The sequence below is a fragment of the Melopsittacus undulatus genome, chromosome 6 (genome assembly GCF_012275295.1).
Source record: "Melopsittacus undulatus isolate bMelUnd1 chromosome 6, bMelUnd1.mat.Z, whole genome shotgun sequence".
Taxonomy (NCBI): Eukaryota; Metazoa; Chordata; class Aves; order Psittaciformes; family Psittaculidae; genus Melopsittacus; species Melopsittacus undulatus.
Window position 1 is genome coordinate 75597523 of NC_047532.1, and position 17638 is coordinate 75615160.

Consider the following 17638-nt stretch of genomic DNA (forward strand, 5'->3'; position numbering starts at 1 on the left):
GAGGAGGAGAGGGAGGAGGGAGGCGGGGAGGGCGGCAGCCAAGCAGGATCGCGCAGGGCCGGGACAAGCCTCTACAGCCCCCGGGAAAAGCAGGAGCTGGGATCCGCCCGCCCAGTGAGGCGGAGCGGAGCCCGGGGCTGCCCGCACCGCCCCGAGCGGGCGCCACATCGCAGGGCTCCCCCCGCCCGCCCCGAGCAGCTCGGTCCCGCAGGGGTACCCAGCCCCTTGTACCCAGCATCTTGGAGCCGGGTCTGAGCGTGCCCCGGCGTGGGAGAACCCGGTCCCGCACATCCCCAGCAAAGGGAAAGAGGAATTCCCTGGCCGGGATTGGCCGTTCTTCCCTCACTGGAGCTGTAGATGCTTCAGCTCTGCCCCTGGTTTAAGAGTCTCACTCAGGTGATGGATTTTGACATCACTGTTGACACGTCTGAGCCGTGTGTTGTCAAAACCAACTGTTCCTTCCCACTAGTGTTCTGTTCCCAAGAGGGTGGCAGGACAGAAGCCTCGGGAACACAGACACCAAGGTGCTCCAGCGCTCTTCCTCCTTTGTACCCTGGCCCTGCACACAGACACATGCACAGATGTAAACAAGCCCTGCTAAACCTTTGAACCAGGGACTGAAGTTCAACAATTGCTGCTTCTGTTTACTGACAAGCACAGAAATAGCACAAGAATGACTGGCACTGCTGTCATTTCACTGTAACCATTGAGTCATAGAATCAACTGGGTTGGAAAAGACTTAAGATCAGCAAGTCCAACTGTTCCCCAGCACTGCCAAGGCCACCACTAACCCATGGCACTGAGGGCCTCATCTACACGAGGTGTGAACGCTTCCAAGAGCAGTATAATGTCACTTCAAGGCTCTGCTTATTGAGGCCTTGCTCCCTGCCTGATGGTCTCAGTGCCTGTGCCCCATATGTGCAGATGCTGCACAGGCATCTCTGTCCTGCTACAGTGTCTGTGTGTCCACAGTGTCATTTGCCCCATGGCAGTGTAATGGCCTGGTGGCAGCAGCATTTAAAACCAGCAGTTTACATTTCAATATGCTCCTCTATTATTTCTCTCATTGCCACTTCGGGGAAGGACAGAATGAAACAACAGCAAAGCTGCCAGCTTCACCCCCTTGCTCTCAAGCTTTTGTTAGCAGAACGCTGTGTGTGTGTGTCAGGAAGAAAAGACCATTCCTATTCCATTCATTTCCCAGCAAAAGCATGCCAACAGCAAAGCTCAGCCACGCTGCCCTGCCAGGTCCTTCACATAGGAACACAATGATGGTGCAGCTCCGAGCTTCCTAAAAGCAGGAGAAGGTCACATTAACCCAGCCAGACCTGGTCCAGCTGCGATAGAGAGGGTGCTGCTGCGGGAGGGATGCATCCCCTGCCTGCATGGGAAACAGGCTCACGCCATCCCCAAGGGCAGAGCTGGAGTTGGCTTTAGCTTTAAAAAGCCTCCAGAGCCAACTCCAGCCATACCGATGGGGAGGGGTGTAGGGATCTCAGCCACCCTGCCCTCCACTGGGGCGGCTCACACCAGGCTGGTGAGACGAGCCAGGCCAGAAGTTCTCATGAAGTTATAAAGTGTCCTGAGAGAGAATAATCCTCTAGGATCTGGCCCTGCAGTGTATGACTGAGTTCTGGTTTTCAAAGCGCTACCTCACCCTCCCCGCCTTTATTTGAAGAGACAATGTGAATTTTAAAGAGAACTCAGCAGGGAGCACTGCATTTCTTATTCCAAAGTGAGAGAGAAAACGAGAGTGAGAAAGTCTGCGGGGTTAGAGGCAGCTCGCCATTTGTTGCTCCTCATAATCCCATACCTCGGCGGGATTTAAGGAACCTCCTGAAAAACACGGAGGGTTTTGTCCGGTGCTTGATCAAGTCGCTCAATCAAAGGCTGCATGGAGACAATGGCTCTGCCTGAAATTTTTCATGAGAAAACTCCTTTTTCTTTCCCTTTCAAGGAGCACCAAAGTCTCCCCGCTCAGAAGAAGAGATTTGTTTCTCTTCTGCAGCATTTGTGCACATCTGGCAGGAGTTCCCCAGCCCCCTCGCCCCAAAACCACTCGAGCGATTCCCCTTCCCCACTCCTCTCCCTTTCCCAGGAGGAAAGCAGAGGGAAAACCTTGAGATCAGTTTTAAAAGGATGCTGAGGGTTGCTTTTTTGCATAGTGAAAACTTCTGACACCCCCTGCCTCCCCCACCACGAGCTCTCCTCTCCCCATCAGTAGTTCTGCCTCCACACGCAGGGTTTCTTTTCCAGCCATGGATGCATGGGATGCTCCCATGTCTTCATCTCCCCTACCTGGCAGGGAGCAGAGCTCACGCTTCCTGCAGGGCTTTTGGCTCACAAAGTCATCCGCGAGTCTCCTCTGTCCTTTTGGGGGAGCCCCAGTGTGTCCTTTTGTGTGTCCCTGTCACCAATGCGGGCAGAGCCACTGCTGGCCCCAGCACAGGGGACAGGGACAAGGGGATGTCACCCCATAGCGCCAGCAAGGAGCCTCCTTCTGCAGATGCCGTGGCATCTTGGCATTTAGAGTTTCCAGCGTCTCATCCAGTGGAAAAACTGCAGCTCTGCCAGCTTTGGGAGAGAGGGAAGGGTAGGGAAGGAGAAAGAAGAGGATACCCTGCTCCTCCACTGCTCTTCACCTTCCTGCTCTGTGCCACCTCTCCTCTCCAGCACAGACCTCTGGCCAAGCTGCTCCTGCCAGAGCCTTTGTCCCCACACAAAGTTGTGTCAGTTTAATTAAAACCACTTTCAATCCGCTCTAGAGGAACTGGGACAAACCCAGTGAGTCCCCATTGGTGATGCACCAGCTTCCACTACAAATCACGACAAGTCATTCCCACCTGCGTGAGCTGGGTGAGTTTTAACTCCAAAGGGTGAAGTGGGATAGTCCCTTGGCAGCAGAGGGGGAGCCCCAAGCCCAGCAGAGGCACTGATTACATCTGAAAATCCTGCTGGAGCCCCACCAGGTCTTAAACTTTGGTTCTGATTTAATTCTGGCCTTGGCCACGGGTCTGCCACAGCCCTGCGGCATTCCCAGCCGTCTGTCAGGGAATTTACGGTGGAGGGGGTTGTACTTGGATAAAGATTCCCTTTAGGAAAACCTGGCTGAGCGCGGTCCTTGGGCTGGCTATCATTAAGGGTGATTAAATCCTACACTCTGGCAGGAGAGCCTGGGCCACAAGGAGGTTAGAAAGTGCTGAAAGGGAGCTGGACGGGCGTCTTCCCAGCCCCAGCTCATCAGCAGGAGACGGCTCATTGTAAACCCCAGCCAGGCGCGTTCCCCATCCTGCGGCAGCGCGGTCGGGCTGGAACCAGGGAGGCTCCAGTGGAAACAGGCTCCTTTGATAAAACCCCAGATCCCACAGATCGAGGGTGTGCTTAATGCAGGACATCTGGCACGAGGATGGGGGATCTGCAAAATGAGGCTGTGACTCTGGGTTTTAAATGTCAATGGCCTGATATTTTAGGGTGAGCAGAGCTGATGTTCCAGCATTGGCTGACAGCTCCATTTATTTTTACCACTTATTTTTACCCTGAGGCCCATTCACTCTGTCCACTGAACAGAACCCCCCTGGGCTGCTCAGCTGGTTCATTAACTGGGGTTAGCTCCTTGTCTTCTGCAGTGCTCTGCCCACTGAAGCAGGATGGGAAGATGCTGAGAGGACAAGGGGAACAAGCTGGATGTGCAACAAGGGTGTCATGCAGCTTGCCATGGCCCAACGGGCTTGCAGTACACGGGGCTTGCTGTGCAGAGCTCGAGACCATCTCCATTTTAGGGAACACAAGCACTTGTCTCTCCCGCAGCAGGACAAGATGTGGTCCCAGCTCTGTCCCCAGACACCGCAGGGAGGAGACATGGGGACACAGAGCTTCAGAGGGCATAGGAATGCGCTCGTTCTCACAGATATTCATGTCTGTGCTTCCCGGCTCTGGCAGAAGAGACCCTGTGGCAGGCAGATGGCTCTGACGTGCAGCACACTCACACCCAGTGGGTAAAAATATTCCCCAACAGATTCCCAACAAATGAACGTCAGCCTCCATTGCTCCAGAGCTGGCCACAGCTTCCTCTTCCCTTCACTCCCTCACTGCAGCTCTGCAGAGAAGGTCCCTGGGCTGCCTCTCCTCAGTGGCTCCCTGGACCAGCACTGGCATCCTGGATCCACACCGGATCACCTGCATCCCTTCCCACAGCCCAGTATTCCTGGGGGTGTGTCACTATCTTCCCTACCCCAGGTGGCCACACACCTGAATGTCAGCAAGGACGATGGATGACAGGATGGGACCCAGGCCTTTGCTGGTGTGAATTACAGCCACAGCATTTCATCCTCCATCCATAGAATCCCAGACTGGTTTGTGTTGGAAGTCACCTTAAAGTTCATCCAGTTCCAGGCCCCTGCCATGGGCAGGGACACCTCACACTTGTCCATGCTGTCCAAGGCTCTGTCCAACCTGGCCTTGAACACTACCAGCGATGGAGCATTCACCACTTCTTTGGGCAAAGTCCCACTTGGAGCCAGTGTTCCCCCTTCTCTCTCTCAACCAGTTTTGCCTCCCGTGTCCTGGTTGGTGCTGAAGGGATGAGCCAGTTCTGCTGTCCTCTGCTAATGGAGCCCTCAAGGGCTGATGCGCATCCCTGATGGAGCGAGGCAGATGTCTGCGCACGAAGCGCTCACTGGACCAGTGCCTGGTAAAAGTGCTTTGAGGGGATTGGAAGGCCCTGGATGAAGCAGTGGCTGCAGCAGTGAGGGTGCTGGAGCTGCCCTCACAGGCTCACACTGATCTTTATGAGAAGCCAACTTTGAGCTCTCTGCTGACCATCACTGTGCAGCTCCATCCCTGGACAAGCAGAGCTTGACCCAGAGCACAGCACCAATGCTGCTGGTAGAAACAAGCCTCCTGCCCAGTGAGCAAGTGCCATAGTAGGGATGGAGGGCAGCAGTGGGGACTGGGATGGTCTTGCTAACAACTGAGAGAAACAGGGCCCTTCTCTCCTGGCTGTGCTCCGTGGGTTTTTAGCTGGGTATATATACCTTTAGTTCAGGTATACCCAGATATCACTCATTCTAAGCAGTGCTAGCTGGCTGCATCACCTGCTGCTCTGAGCGTGCCTCTCCCTGTCTCCTTCCCATGGTAGGAGATTATTTCCTGCTTCTCCAGACAGCACTTGGGGTTGTTCCCCTCTGCCCCAGCTCTGCAAGGACAGAGGCCACACAGCCAGTGTCACACACCGGGGCCATGTCCAGCCATGTGCCATGCCAGCCGCACGTGCCAAGCCCTGGGCTCTGCCAAGAGCAGGGTCTGTTTTCTCCATGGATAGGAGATAGGAAAAAACCCCAACGAGCTTGACTGGGGGCCAGGGAGGTTTAGGTCAGCCACTGAGAAATGCTTTTGTGCAACAAGATCCTGAATCAGTAGCTGGGACAGGCTGTGGGGTCTTGATGGAGGAGGGATTCTGAGAGCCGAGAGAGGACAGCTCGAGGTCAGTGCTGCTGGGCCAGGGCCAGGGTTCTGAAGCTTTTTCCAGCCCTAATCTCTGCAGCTCCAGGGTTCTGTGAACCCCTCAGCTGGGGGATGTGCTTACCCATGGACTGGGAGAGTTCCCCTGCTCACAGCACCCACGAACCTCTTTGTGCAGGGCTTTGGTATCAAGAAAACAGTGATGAACAAAATACAATAATGATTTTTTGTTCCCCAGGGCACTCGCTGTGTTTAAAGGCTGTTTCGAAAGGGTTTGTAAACACCGAGTGGAAACCGTGTGTACTTACCCGGGTGAAAGGAAACAAAACCTTCTCAATGCCCCCGGCGGCAGCAGGAGGTGTGGGCAGTGCACACCCCGCTCATGGGCTGGATTTGCTGCTGCAGCTCCTCTCCCGACAGTGCCATGCTGAAAACAAAGCCCAGGAAGGAGCAGCCCAGAGGAACAGGGCACAGGATGGGTGCCAGCTTGTCTTGCTGCTTGAGGAGGGCTCACAAGGCTTTGCCTTGGACCACAAAGTCATAGCTTGCATCCCCATCCCAGGTGTAATGCTCATCAGTGTGATTCCTGGAGGGTGCAACCCTGCCCATTGTCCCAGCCCCTAAATGGCAGAAGCAGAACACCATCCATCCCGCAGCAGGGATGCACTGGATGGTCAGGCACCATCCATCCCATAGCAGGGATGCACTGCATGGTCAGGCATCATCCATGCCACAGCAGCGATGCACTGTATGGTCAGGCACCATTCATCCCTTAGCACGGGTGCACTGCAGGGCTGGGTACCACTCCTCCATGAGGAGCACATGCAGCCCTTTCCTATGTCTCCCCAAAGAGCAGACATTGCCTGTGGGGCCAGGGCAGTGCACACGCTGCCCCACATTCATGGTTGTATCAGCACTGCTTACAACCCTCCTTTTTAATCTCCTTTCTTCATTCCCCTCCACTCTTGCCCCTCACCCCCCATGGTTTAAAGTTCTCAGATGAAAATATGCAAGTTGTGACTTGCGGGTAGCAAGCAGGGGCTTGGGAGGAGAGCGGGGAGGAAGGAAAAGAAAGAGCGATCCGCTCCAAGTGCCAGCGATTGTTTTTATCCTTTCCAGATGAAGGGAAAAGATCGTGTTATTTGTTCGGCATAAAGTTCCAGGTTTTCAGGGATGAAATCTGAGCACAACGTGTCAACAGCCTGTGTGAGAGCTGGGTGGATGGCGGCCTTTGTGCTCCCAAACACCAGCGGGGCCAGCGCGCTGGGCTGCAGGGGGAAAAAGGCTCCATTCTCACACTCTGAAGTGGTGGCATTAGATATCAGCAAGATAATGGGCCCAGGGCCTAGCCCTGTTCCTGCTCCCAACTGAACAGCCCCAGGCTGCTGCCTTTGATGTGCTCATTTATTTGCCTTTTCTTTTCACAGATGATATTCCTGACCGATATTGCGGTTTGGTCATAGATTGGGGGGAAAAGGGGGTGAAGGAAATGAAAGTCCTGTTATTGTAATAGCTGATCGGGAGGGAAGAAAAGGAAACCAAACAGAGCACCACCAGCAGCAGAATCAGGCATTTGTTACCCTGCAGGTCCCTATTCCCTGCCGGGATGCAGTGATCCCACATCCCACATCAGCCCTGGCAAACCTTGTGGCTGTTCAGTGCCAGGGGCTGTGCAGCCCATGGCTCTGAGGCGTCTGCACTTGAATCCCAGGTGATTGATGTGCAGGGCAGTGATGGGGGGTCCTCGCCATGGGGCTGGGAGTGTGCCCCACATGAGGTGGGATGGTGGAGCAGCCATTGCACCTTTGATGTGCTGCACCAGTGAAGGTCCTTGCACTCCTGACCATGGAAATCCAGGTTGGGAGTGTCCATGGCCTCCAGCCACAGCCAGGACAGGACGGGATGAAAGTAAAACAGGGGGGAAGAAAGGAGGAGATGAAAGGACTTTTCTTGCTCCCTCTTTCCACTTCCCAGAGCACACATGGGAGCAGTGCTCAGGATTCCCAGTGCAGAACACCCCAGGATAAGCAGTGCAGGGCTGGACACAGCCCCACATCCACTCCCCCTGGGGAGTAACCTGGGGGGATGATGGGTGTGCAAAACAGCAGCCACACAGCCCTTCACTGGGTGACCGGGCATCCCACTGCCTGTTACAGCCAAGATTTGCAGCCATGTGGCTGCAGCTTGGTTTGAAATGGCAGGTCCAGGGATCACAGAACCATAGGTCTGGTTGGAAGGGACCTTAAAGCTCATCCAGTGCTCAGCTCTTGCTGCTGAGGTTTCCCAATGCCTCATGCAAGAGCCTGTTTTCTCAGCTCTTTAAAGTTGAGGGCTTTTTTTCCCCCAAGTTCCAGAGCTGCAGTGGGAAAACTGAAAGCTCACCCCCGAACCATGCAGAGCCAGATGGCAGGAATGGAACTCCAAATATGGCTTCATTTAAACATTCTTTTACACAGAATCTGGTTTCTAAGGCTGCCTCAGAGCCTCATCCCCCAGCTCATACACTGCTGGGATGATGATGCTGCATTCACAGTGACACGGGCTCCTAGGGGTGCTTTATTGCCGGCAGCTTCACCAGCCCCTCTTCCTGCACCCTCCAGGGCCTGGAGCAATGTTTTCCTGGGAAAGGTGCCCCCCATGAGTGCAGTGTTGGGGTGAGGATGTTCAATGTTGGGATGTACCTGGGCAGGGCCCCCAGAAGGGAGGAGGTTGATGGGGAAGAGAGCGTTGAAGAATCATGGAATAGAATGGATAGAGCACCACAAACTGCATGGATGCCTTGGCCAAACACTGCCCAGGGACAAGCAGAGCAATAGTGGAGGTCCCGTGGAAAGGGCAGAGCAGGTTTGGCTGGGCTGACATGGGAAGCATCCCCTCATCCAGGCACCCTCTTAAGAGGACGCTGGCTATGGCTTGCTCTGACCCTGCTTTGCACCCCAAGTAGCAGCATTTTATTGCTCAAGCAGTGGCTGCCTGTGCTTATGCATCTGGATCGCCCTTGGGTTTCATCGGGATAATGGGAACAAGGGGGGTCATGAGTGAGTCCCAGCCAGGCACTCCCTGCAAACCATCAGCACAACCATCCCACGCTGTCAGGAGCGGGATCAAGAGCAAACAGCAGAGCATTAACCAAAATGCCATGTGAGGCTTCGTAAAAGAGGTGGGAAAAGCCATCTAAACAGAATCCACTCATCCCGAAGTCAGCAGACAGAGGAACCTGAGGACACTGAGTTATTCCTTTAGAGACTGGATTAGAGGCTCAGTGTCACAATGACCAGGGACTTCTGCCAGGCAGTTGCCAGAGGTGCAGTCTGGCAGCCCAACAGGATCAATCAGTACCCTTAAAAATAACTCAATTACTGATATCTCGCTTGAATCAATCATTCCTTAAAGGCTGCAAAACAAGTTTCAGACAAACAGCACAGGAACCACACCAGGGCTTGAGTGAATCCTAGAATCCAGACTGATTTGGGTTGAAGGGACCTTAAAGCTCCTCCAGCTCCAACCCCTGCCACGGGCAGGGACACCTTCCACTGCAGCAGCTGCTCCACACAGAGCAGCTCAGGGTCCCCTCCTTCCGTCGATGCTCACATCCTGCTGGCATCCCCTGCCAAGACCTCTCAGCACCCTCCTGCTTCTCCCTTGCCCCCTGCTTTGCCCCCCCAGACCTGGGGACACCAGCTCATGCCACCTGCAGCAGCCACTGATACCTCCCCCATGTCTGCCCTCTGCACCAGGGGACGAGTCAGTCCCTGGTTCCAGTGGCTTCTGTTTGTCCCTGGGAAAGGCACTGGTTATTTGTGGTGAGCTCCTCCAGCCTCATGACAGCAACAGCATGAAGGGAAGCAGATCTGCAATCCTTTGCCATTGAGCATCACCACAGAGCTGGAGCTGGGGCTGGAGAGCAGGGGTTCCCCCCACTTCCTTGCTGTTTTTTTCCACTTTTTTTCTTCTTTTTTTAATGAATCTTTCTTTTCTCTTTTTCTTTTCCCCTTGTTTTCTACACACTGCATTTCTTTGCAGTCACACATTTGGTATCTGCTGGGTGGTTTCCATCAATGCACCACAACTCGTATAACCCTAAATAAAGCAGCATGCAAATCCCATCGCCACGTCCGCAGCCCGCAGCCATGCAGTGTTTAAAGGGTGCAAGATCCATGTCTCTATTTAGTCTTTCACCAGCAGACATGTGGCTGCTAAACATTTGTCTCCAAGCTGCAGCACTCGGCTACCCTGCATAGCTTGGCTCCTTGCTCTGCCTGAACACCACTGGGCAAAGAAGTCCTTCTTTGCTGATGGAAGTTTCTCCTTCCCAGAGCATCACAGAATCACAGAGTGATTTGGGTTGGAATGGGCAGGACCTTGTCTTCGGCCTTGTTGAACTCCATGAGGTTCACAAGGTCCCACCTCTCCAGCCTGTCCTGGTCCCTCGGGATCCCATCCCTTCCCTCCAGTATATCAGCTGCACCATACAATACGGAGGCTGGTGCTACCAGTGTGACCGCTCCTCTTCCCTTGTCCTCCTGCTTCACCATCCTTGCCAGGAGCAGAACAGCCAAGAGCTGCCTGGTGCCTGTTCAGCACAGTAAAATCTGACCTGGAGCAAGGGCCCTGCTGGAAGCAAGACGAGATCACACCTTGGTACTCTGGTAGGCTGGCAGTAGCATCCCTCTGCTCTGACATGGTCATAGGAGGCCATGCACGGCAAAGCTGGCATCATCATGGGGAAGTGTTTGTGCTGGCTGCCACACTTGGGAGATGTTTATCACACACACAGTGACAGGAACTAGCAGTGACTGATGCCATGGGTCTGGTACCTGGTTCCTTCTGCAGGTTTCAGTTCAGCACTAGGAGTCACTTATTTCACCATCCTCCCTTGACTTCTCCTTTTCCAGAAAACACTGTTTTTCCTTCTAATGATACCAAATACACCCAATCCCAGGAATCTTGCTCGATAGAGTCCAGATGACAAGTTCTCAGAAAACACTGTCAGCTGCTGAGATTCAGCTCCAAGAGACATCATCCAACATTAACCATAAACAACGGGGGCAACAAAATGTCTGGCAGATCTTGAAGTGACACGAGATGCTTGTGCTCCACAACAAACCCATTTCACACCACAGGAAAGGTCACCACTTTAATCCACTTCGGGGTGGAATGTACACAAACGTCACTCTCCTCAACATCTGTAGTTAAAGAGCCTCTTGCTTTGCTATCCAGCCCATGTTTATTCTCCTGTTTGCTAATGTGGTGGATGGCAATATAATATGACACTGAAGGGATACAGGCTGCTACAGGCAAGCCTTGGACTTCTTTTTGGTGATGTGCCTGCAGAGAGCTGGATGGGAAGGGTGGTTGTGCTGCTGGATCTGGCAGTGATTCCCTGTCTGGATGTGCAGCATCTCTGAGAGCTGAAATAGCAACAGCAAAGAGGAGAGTGAAAGCAAACAGAACCACTGGCAGAGATCCCCAAACGTGTTGACTCGCTGCAAGCATTTGTTGGGGTCCCTGCTGAGCTCTTATGAGGGAGGAGACAGACACTGACGTGGGAGGTTGAGCCCAGGTCAGTATCTTCCTCCCTGTGAGGGTGCTGAGGCGCTGGCACAGGGTGCCCAGAGAAGCTGTGGCTGCCCCATCCCTGGCAGTGTTCAAGGCCAGGTTGGACACAGGGGCTTGGAGCAGCTGCTGCAGTGGAAGGTATCCCTGCCCGTGCAGGGGTTGGAGCTGGAGGGGCTTTAAGGTCCCTTCATCCCACATCATTCCATGATTCTGCTATGGAACAGTCTGGTTTCCAACAGGGGTATGTGCTGGAGCAGTTGGCAGAAGTCTTCTGTGACCTTGTGACCACCAAGGAGTACCTTGAAATAACCCTGAATAACCCTAAGGGGACCCTTCCTTTCCCACCCAGTGCTCTCAGGTCCCATCCAGCTCCCACCCCACCACACGGTACCCAAGAAGCAAATCCTCACATCAGGAATCATTTCTGTTTCCTCTCCAAACCCTTTGGGCTGCAGGGCTGGCACAGGCTTCACGAGGAGCCTCACCGGGAGGAATAGCTTCACAGGGATGGTGTCAGCCCTTGGGAAGGGCTATGGGATGTGGTGCTTTGCAGCCCAGAAGCATGGATGCGTACTCCAGATCCTGCCGTGCTCACAGCAGAACAACAACAAGATATTTATTTTCAGTAGACAATGGTTGACCAAATAAACTCCATTTGATTAATGCCCACTGCTCTTTGGGGCTTTTTCTTTGAGGGCAGTAAATTCACTGCCTGTGTAAACACAGGGCTGCTCCATCTCCCTGTATCCAACTCCCATTTACCTCATCTCCAGGGAATGTCCTTTGGTGACATTTGACAAGCTTATTTTGGGGGTTGTTTGTGGGTTTGGGTTTGGGTTTTCTCCCCACTTCTACTTCTTAGTGAGCAGGAGCTGAACCAATCCCACCACTTGTCTTCACATGAGAGTTTCACCATGTCCCTAATAGAAACCCCAAATTCCCATGCTAAGAGCCAGTGACCATCCTCCAATGGGATGGTTCCACCTCATTGCCCTCTGGCTGTGCATTTCATCCCCCCCAGCACCTCCACAGCTGACTGCTTGCTAAGGGAACTAATAATGCACAAGGAGGGTTGTTTTTGCTGATTCCCAGCTGAATGCCCCTCAGCTATGGACCTCAAATGGATAAATCCCTGGGTTTCTGGGAGCAGACACCTCTGGGTGTAGGGTGCATGATCTGGTAAAGCTTTAGCAGCATTTGTCAATCATTAAGCTGCTGCCCTGCTGGAAAGGTTATCGAAAATCCCACCAAGGCAGCCAAGTGTTTGGGGACCAAACACTGTTTCTGAGATGCTTCAGCTAAGGTGAGCTGGGTACCCTGCAGGGAGGGACTCGTCCAGTGGACTTGGCCATGGCCAGTCTCACCAGCAGCTACATGCTCCGAGGTTGGAAGGAGGCACCTTGGCAGCACACGGGGCTGTTTCAAGCATCTTTGTGTGGTTTCCTGTATTCTGCTTTAGAGATTTCAACAACATCCCACAGCTGGTCCCCACCAACGGCCTTATCTCATGTCCCATCTGCCACCGCCTGCCGCATGGCTGTGAAGGTCTCACCATGGATCAGCAGCTGGTGAGAAAGCAGGGTAGGAGGCAGGGCAAGGTGACACCTTCTCCCCACCTGGCACAGCAGCCCCCAATGCCACCGCATCAGGACCCCAGACTGTGCCCCAGCCCAGTGCCCTCCAAGCCTAGGGAGCAGCCAGGACCTGCCCTCTGTGTTGGTGGCATCTCCCTTGCCATTCCCATAGCTCAGCACACGCCAGTTTGACTCAAGAGCAAACCAAACCACCAGAGAACACAGGATTACACATGTTCCTCTTATGCAAACCCTCAGAAACACCCTGTGTCCAGATGAAATGTTTGCAGATGCAGCTGGTGCTCCCAGCATCCTCCGTGCAGGGGGGACTTGGATTCAGTTGGAAGCCCCAGTGAATCCAGACCCACATCCCTGCTGGGTGCCCACTCCAGGGTGCCTGAGGGTTTGCTCATGGCGATGAACGAGCAGTTCTGAAAAAGTCCCTGAAAAACCACCTCCAGACACTGAATTTCACTTCCCAAAACAGCACAACCCACCAGCACCAGCTGTTCCCAGCAGCTGGTGAGTGCGTTCCGATGACACCATTCCAGCACTAAACTATTAGTCAGTTGATTAATGAACTGGGACTTCCCATCCAACAACAATATTTTGGGATTAAACTCTAATTTGATGCATAGTTAGTACAGAAATACATTACACATGCTAAGCACATGTTTGCATCTCACCCCCAGCCTCAGACACAGGGAAAGGTGCTGCCCTCAGCACCTTGTCAAGGCTGCTTGCAAATGCACCCAGAGATGCAGCGGCTTTGATGCTGCTCAGCCCTACCTGCACTTGGGATGTGCACAGTGGTGGCAGGCTCCTGTCACTGCTGCCAATGGAGCAGAGCTGCAGCTCTGGCCAGGAAGCATCAAGGTTAACCAGGAAAGGCTCAGCTGCCTGAGACTGGGGAAGACTGGAAACCTTCCCCGGGTCACTGGGCCTTCAGGCAGCGCCAGCACAAGGTGCCAATGCCATGAGGCACTGCCAGGACACGGTGCTGGCAGCCAGGCTCTGCACAGGGACACTCAGGGATCAGAGTCACTGACAGCTCAGGAGCAACTCCAGGTTTCACTGCAGGGCTTGAAACCAGCTAGAAAAGGGGTTTTCCAAGTTCCTTTTTCTTTTCCAGATGTGCCTCCATGACAGAACCCCTCTGTTCAGCTGCTTTTCCCTGGCTGGGAAGAGTAAATATCCACTGGCAGAAAACAAGGCAGGTATTAACACTGCTGATAGCCTCGCTGGCCAGACATGGCCACTGCCAGTGCTGGAGCCACAGCACCACGTTATCACAGTGCTGGGAGTACAACCATGACACTGCCCCAACACCTTCCATCCCGCACCGCCTTGACCCATAGAAACACTTTATCATATAGATGACATGTATACTCATTACCAATACATATACTAATATATACCACTATTGCTGCTATTACTATTAAGAAAGAAAACTTCAGATAATCTTGACTGTGTTAGTGTTAAACCTGCGAGCCCTGGGACAAGGCTCCACGGACACGTGTCCAGGAACAGTGACAGTGCCCATTTTCTGACGGAGACATCCCACGGCAATGCAGTCACAGTAAGCAGAGGTGATGCAGAGAAACAAACAGGGAACAACTATTCCTTATTTCTCCTGACATGGGAATGAAACACTGCCCAAACTTTATTCCATCACTGCCAAACACTGCCAGCTTTATTCGATCTTGGTGACCATGGCATCCCTTGCCAAACCCCTGTTAAAACGTGAATAAACCCACTGCAGGGTAAAATTCAGCAGCTGTTTTTACCAGTTATAATGCCTTATGTTATAAGCTTGGCAGGTAACAAGCTCAAAAGCTGGTTTTTTTTGTGATCTCTTATCATAACAAAGTCTCCAACAAGCATAGCTTTGCTAAACAGTGTGTATATGCAATGGGAAACCAGGCTCAGCACGCTACAGAGGGGTCTCTGCTGAGAAGCATCAGCATCATTCTGTGGTGATGCAGTCAGGCTTTGTGAGACACACAGCAAGGCAGAGCCCACACCATCACCCTAAGAGAGAATGAAAGCATGCTGGCCTAAAGAGCCCGTGCCACCATCCTATCCTGCTGCTTATCTAAGGCAGCAGCAGCACGCAGAGTATTTCCAGCACAGAGGAGAAAATGTCCCTGCTATGGTACCTGGTGAGTCAGAAGGAGCATATAATCTCATAACAAATCCAGCATCCTGCTCCCACCTCCAGTGCTCCAGAGGGATGAAAGGAAAATGATCAGAAGGGAAGAAGTGATGGAAATTCAAGTGGTGCTAATAAAATATTCCCTTTGGTGGAGCAGAGGCTCACGGGCACAGCCAGCTGTGGTGCAGAGAGCAGGGCTGATGGGGAGAGCAGGGCCTGAGAGACAGAGGGGATTGCAATTTGGTTTGTGAACGTATAAAATACAAATACACATCTACATCCATAGAATCACAGAATCAGCTGGGTTGGAAAAGACCTTTAAGATCATCAGGACTCCCGAGGCCACCACTAAACCACATCACTAAGGGCCTCATTCATCCATGCCTCAACACTCCCAAGCGCTCACCCCAGTGCAGGTGGGATATGAGGGCTCTGAAACCCAGACCCTATCCAGCTCTCTGAGGATTAACCAGCAGGTCACACCGGGGCTTAGTCCAAATCCTCTCCTCTCCATTAGGAGCAGTGACTTGGAAGTGAAGGTCCCCAGGCAGAGGAGAGAGGTGAGCAGCCAGCTCTCCCTCTGCCAGAGCTCCTGAAGCACTTCACACAGTCCCAATGCTTCAAATCAGGACAATCAGATCAGCCCCACCACTCAGACTGAGCAAAGCTTCTGCTCTCCATCCGATTGTGTGGTTTGGATTTATCTGCTTTCTCCTAAACACGAAATCGCTTTGAACAAGGTCTGAGACACACATGCCCAAAGCATGCATGTGTGTGTGTGTGCGTGCACGCCTGCAGGTACACACTGCAGCTTAAGATCCTGTGGATATAATCACTCCAGTAAAGGCAGCATCTTAAACAGAAATACACAACCCTTTTGGCCAGGAAACAAACCAAACCCTCCCTGGCCCCAAGCCTCAAGCCTCTCTATGGTGCCCCTGAGCCGGGCACTGTTGGCTTTTCCAGGCTGCCCACTCCAGGAGCAAGGCAGAGCATCACCTTGCACGCATGGGAGGCTACTTCCAGCGCACCCTTTATAGAGCCATCAATCTTTATTTTGGAGATAGATAGCTTAAGTAAAGTAACATGCAAAGAAACACATGAGCAAGAGTCTCATCTGCCTCAGGCTTCTGCAAATCCTTTTCTTTTCCTCCCTTGCAGCACAATGAGTTGGATGGTGTTATTCATCCCTGTAAAGCACTGCGTGTACCTCCATGCCGTCTGTCCTTTGGCTGGAGCGCTGTTTGCAGATTTCCCGTGGGAAAGGAGGTGCTCCTCTTCTGCAGAACACAACCAGGGCATTGCACAGGCCATGGGGATGCTGGTGGGGACTGAAGGGCTTCACAGGACCTGGCTGGGATGCGAGCAGCAAAATCACCTTCAACTTGCTACAGTGCAGGTATGCTTGGTGCCCATGGGGGCACGTCTCCCCGACAATCCTGGTGCACCACAACTCCTCTTCTGCAGCATCCTTCTTCCTGCTGCATGTCTGACTTTCTTTCTGCCCTGTCTTCACCTGCCCTCTGTATTGTGTGCCTGGCCAGACTCCTAGGGGTGAGCCTCGAAACTGAAGTTAGTACAAAACCTGCTTGAACTACAGACAAAAACTGTATTAAGTCAGGCAGGATCAGGGGTCTGATACTTGCTGAGAGCATTTCATAAACCATAGGTGTTCTAAGTCCCACACACATTCAAATGATTCAAGATGAGATAAGGTCTGTGACTGAACAGCAAGGAAGACCTCAGTCTTCCACACCTGTGAAGAACTCAATTTAATACGAACCTTCTTATATTAAACAGGATTATCTTTAAAAAGCACTGTTATGTATTTACTAGTTTACCATGAACAAACCCCTTTTAGTTGTGGGAGTTTTTTTGTGGGAAGATACCAGATTCTTTTATAAAACCCATTCAAGTCATTTGCTCTGTCCTTGGAAATGTGCATATATTCCAGAAGAGGCTTCAAATGTCTTCCTCATTAAAGAAATGGACATGAAGCAATGCCACCAGCACTGCTCACAGCTTGTGGCCCAGCAGCAGCAGGAGCAGGGTGATGGCAGCAGCAGGCCCAGGGCAGGGGGCTGCATTCCTGGGGTCACTGTTGGAGACCGTGGCACCACCTTTGCTTTGCTGATTTAGAAGCTGCTTGTTTGCAGAGGTGTCATCCATATCCAGGTCATATGCCAGCTCTGGAGGAGAAGGAGAGAGGTGATTAGGGTTAGTCACATCCCAACACATGGCACATTCAGCTCCCATCAATGCTAGAGTCCCCAGGACAGCAGGAGTGAGGATACCCAGGCGAGCCCACATAGTTCCCCCAAACCCAGAGCCAGCCCCAGGGCTTGCTCACCAAACATCTCCTGGTTGGAGGACATAAGGAGCTCTGCATTTCTGCAGTCTTAGTGAAGGGTGTGCAAAATATGCTCCTTGCAGCACTTACAACACATCCATCCCATCCCTGTCCACCTCATCAAAGCACTGGAGAGTGTGGAATGCGAATGGATCACGCATCCCAGGCATGCTGGTGTTGCAACATGGGGACTTTGAAGTGAAGCACGAGAGCTCCAACCCAAAAACATGTCCAGTATAAAGGTTATGATAGCCCTGGCAGAGGAGCATGACATTAATGGTCACAGTCACCCTGGTCTCCCAGGGACAGGGAGGAATAAAATAGTCCAAAGACACCATGTGGAAAGGCAAGAAACCAGCAATTACCAGGGCCAAACACAAAAAGCTCAAGTTGTTTTAACATCCATTAGCCAGATCCACCTGAGGCATTTGTACCTGCCAAGAATCTGGACCGACTCAGTGTCCCCATGCTTCACTCAAGGCAATGGGTCCCTCACTCCCCTTCTCACGCTGCTGCAGACTCCTTCTGGGGGCCAGGTTT

At 52.7% G+C, this 17638-nt stretch overlaps 1 protein-coding gene across 1 annotated transcript in view; it reads right to left on the minus strand.

Moving 5' to 3' along the window:
* Nucleotides 1-15778: 15778 nt before the first annotated feature.
* Nucleotides 15779-17638, minus strand: part of GPC3 (glypican 3) — a 141889-nt gene continuing 140029 nt past the window's right edge. Inside the window, exon 8 of the mRNA XM_034064233.1 lies at nt 15779-16937. Coding sequence (XP_033920124.1) covers nt 16765-16937 — 173 coding nt within the window. The 3' untranslated portion in view covers nt 15779-16764. The remainder of the gene's footprint in view (nt 16938-17638) is intronic.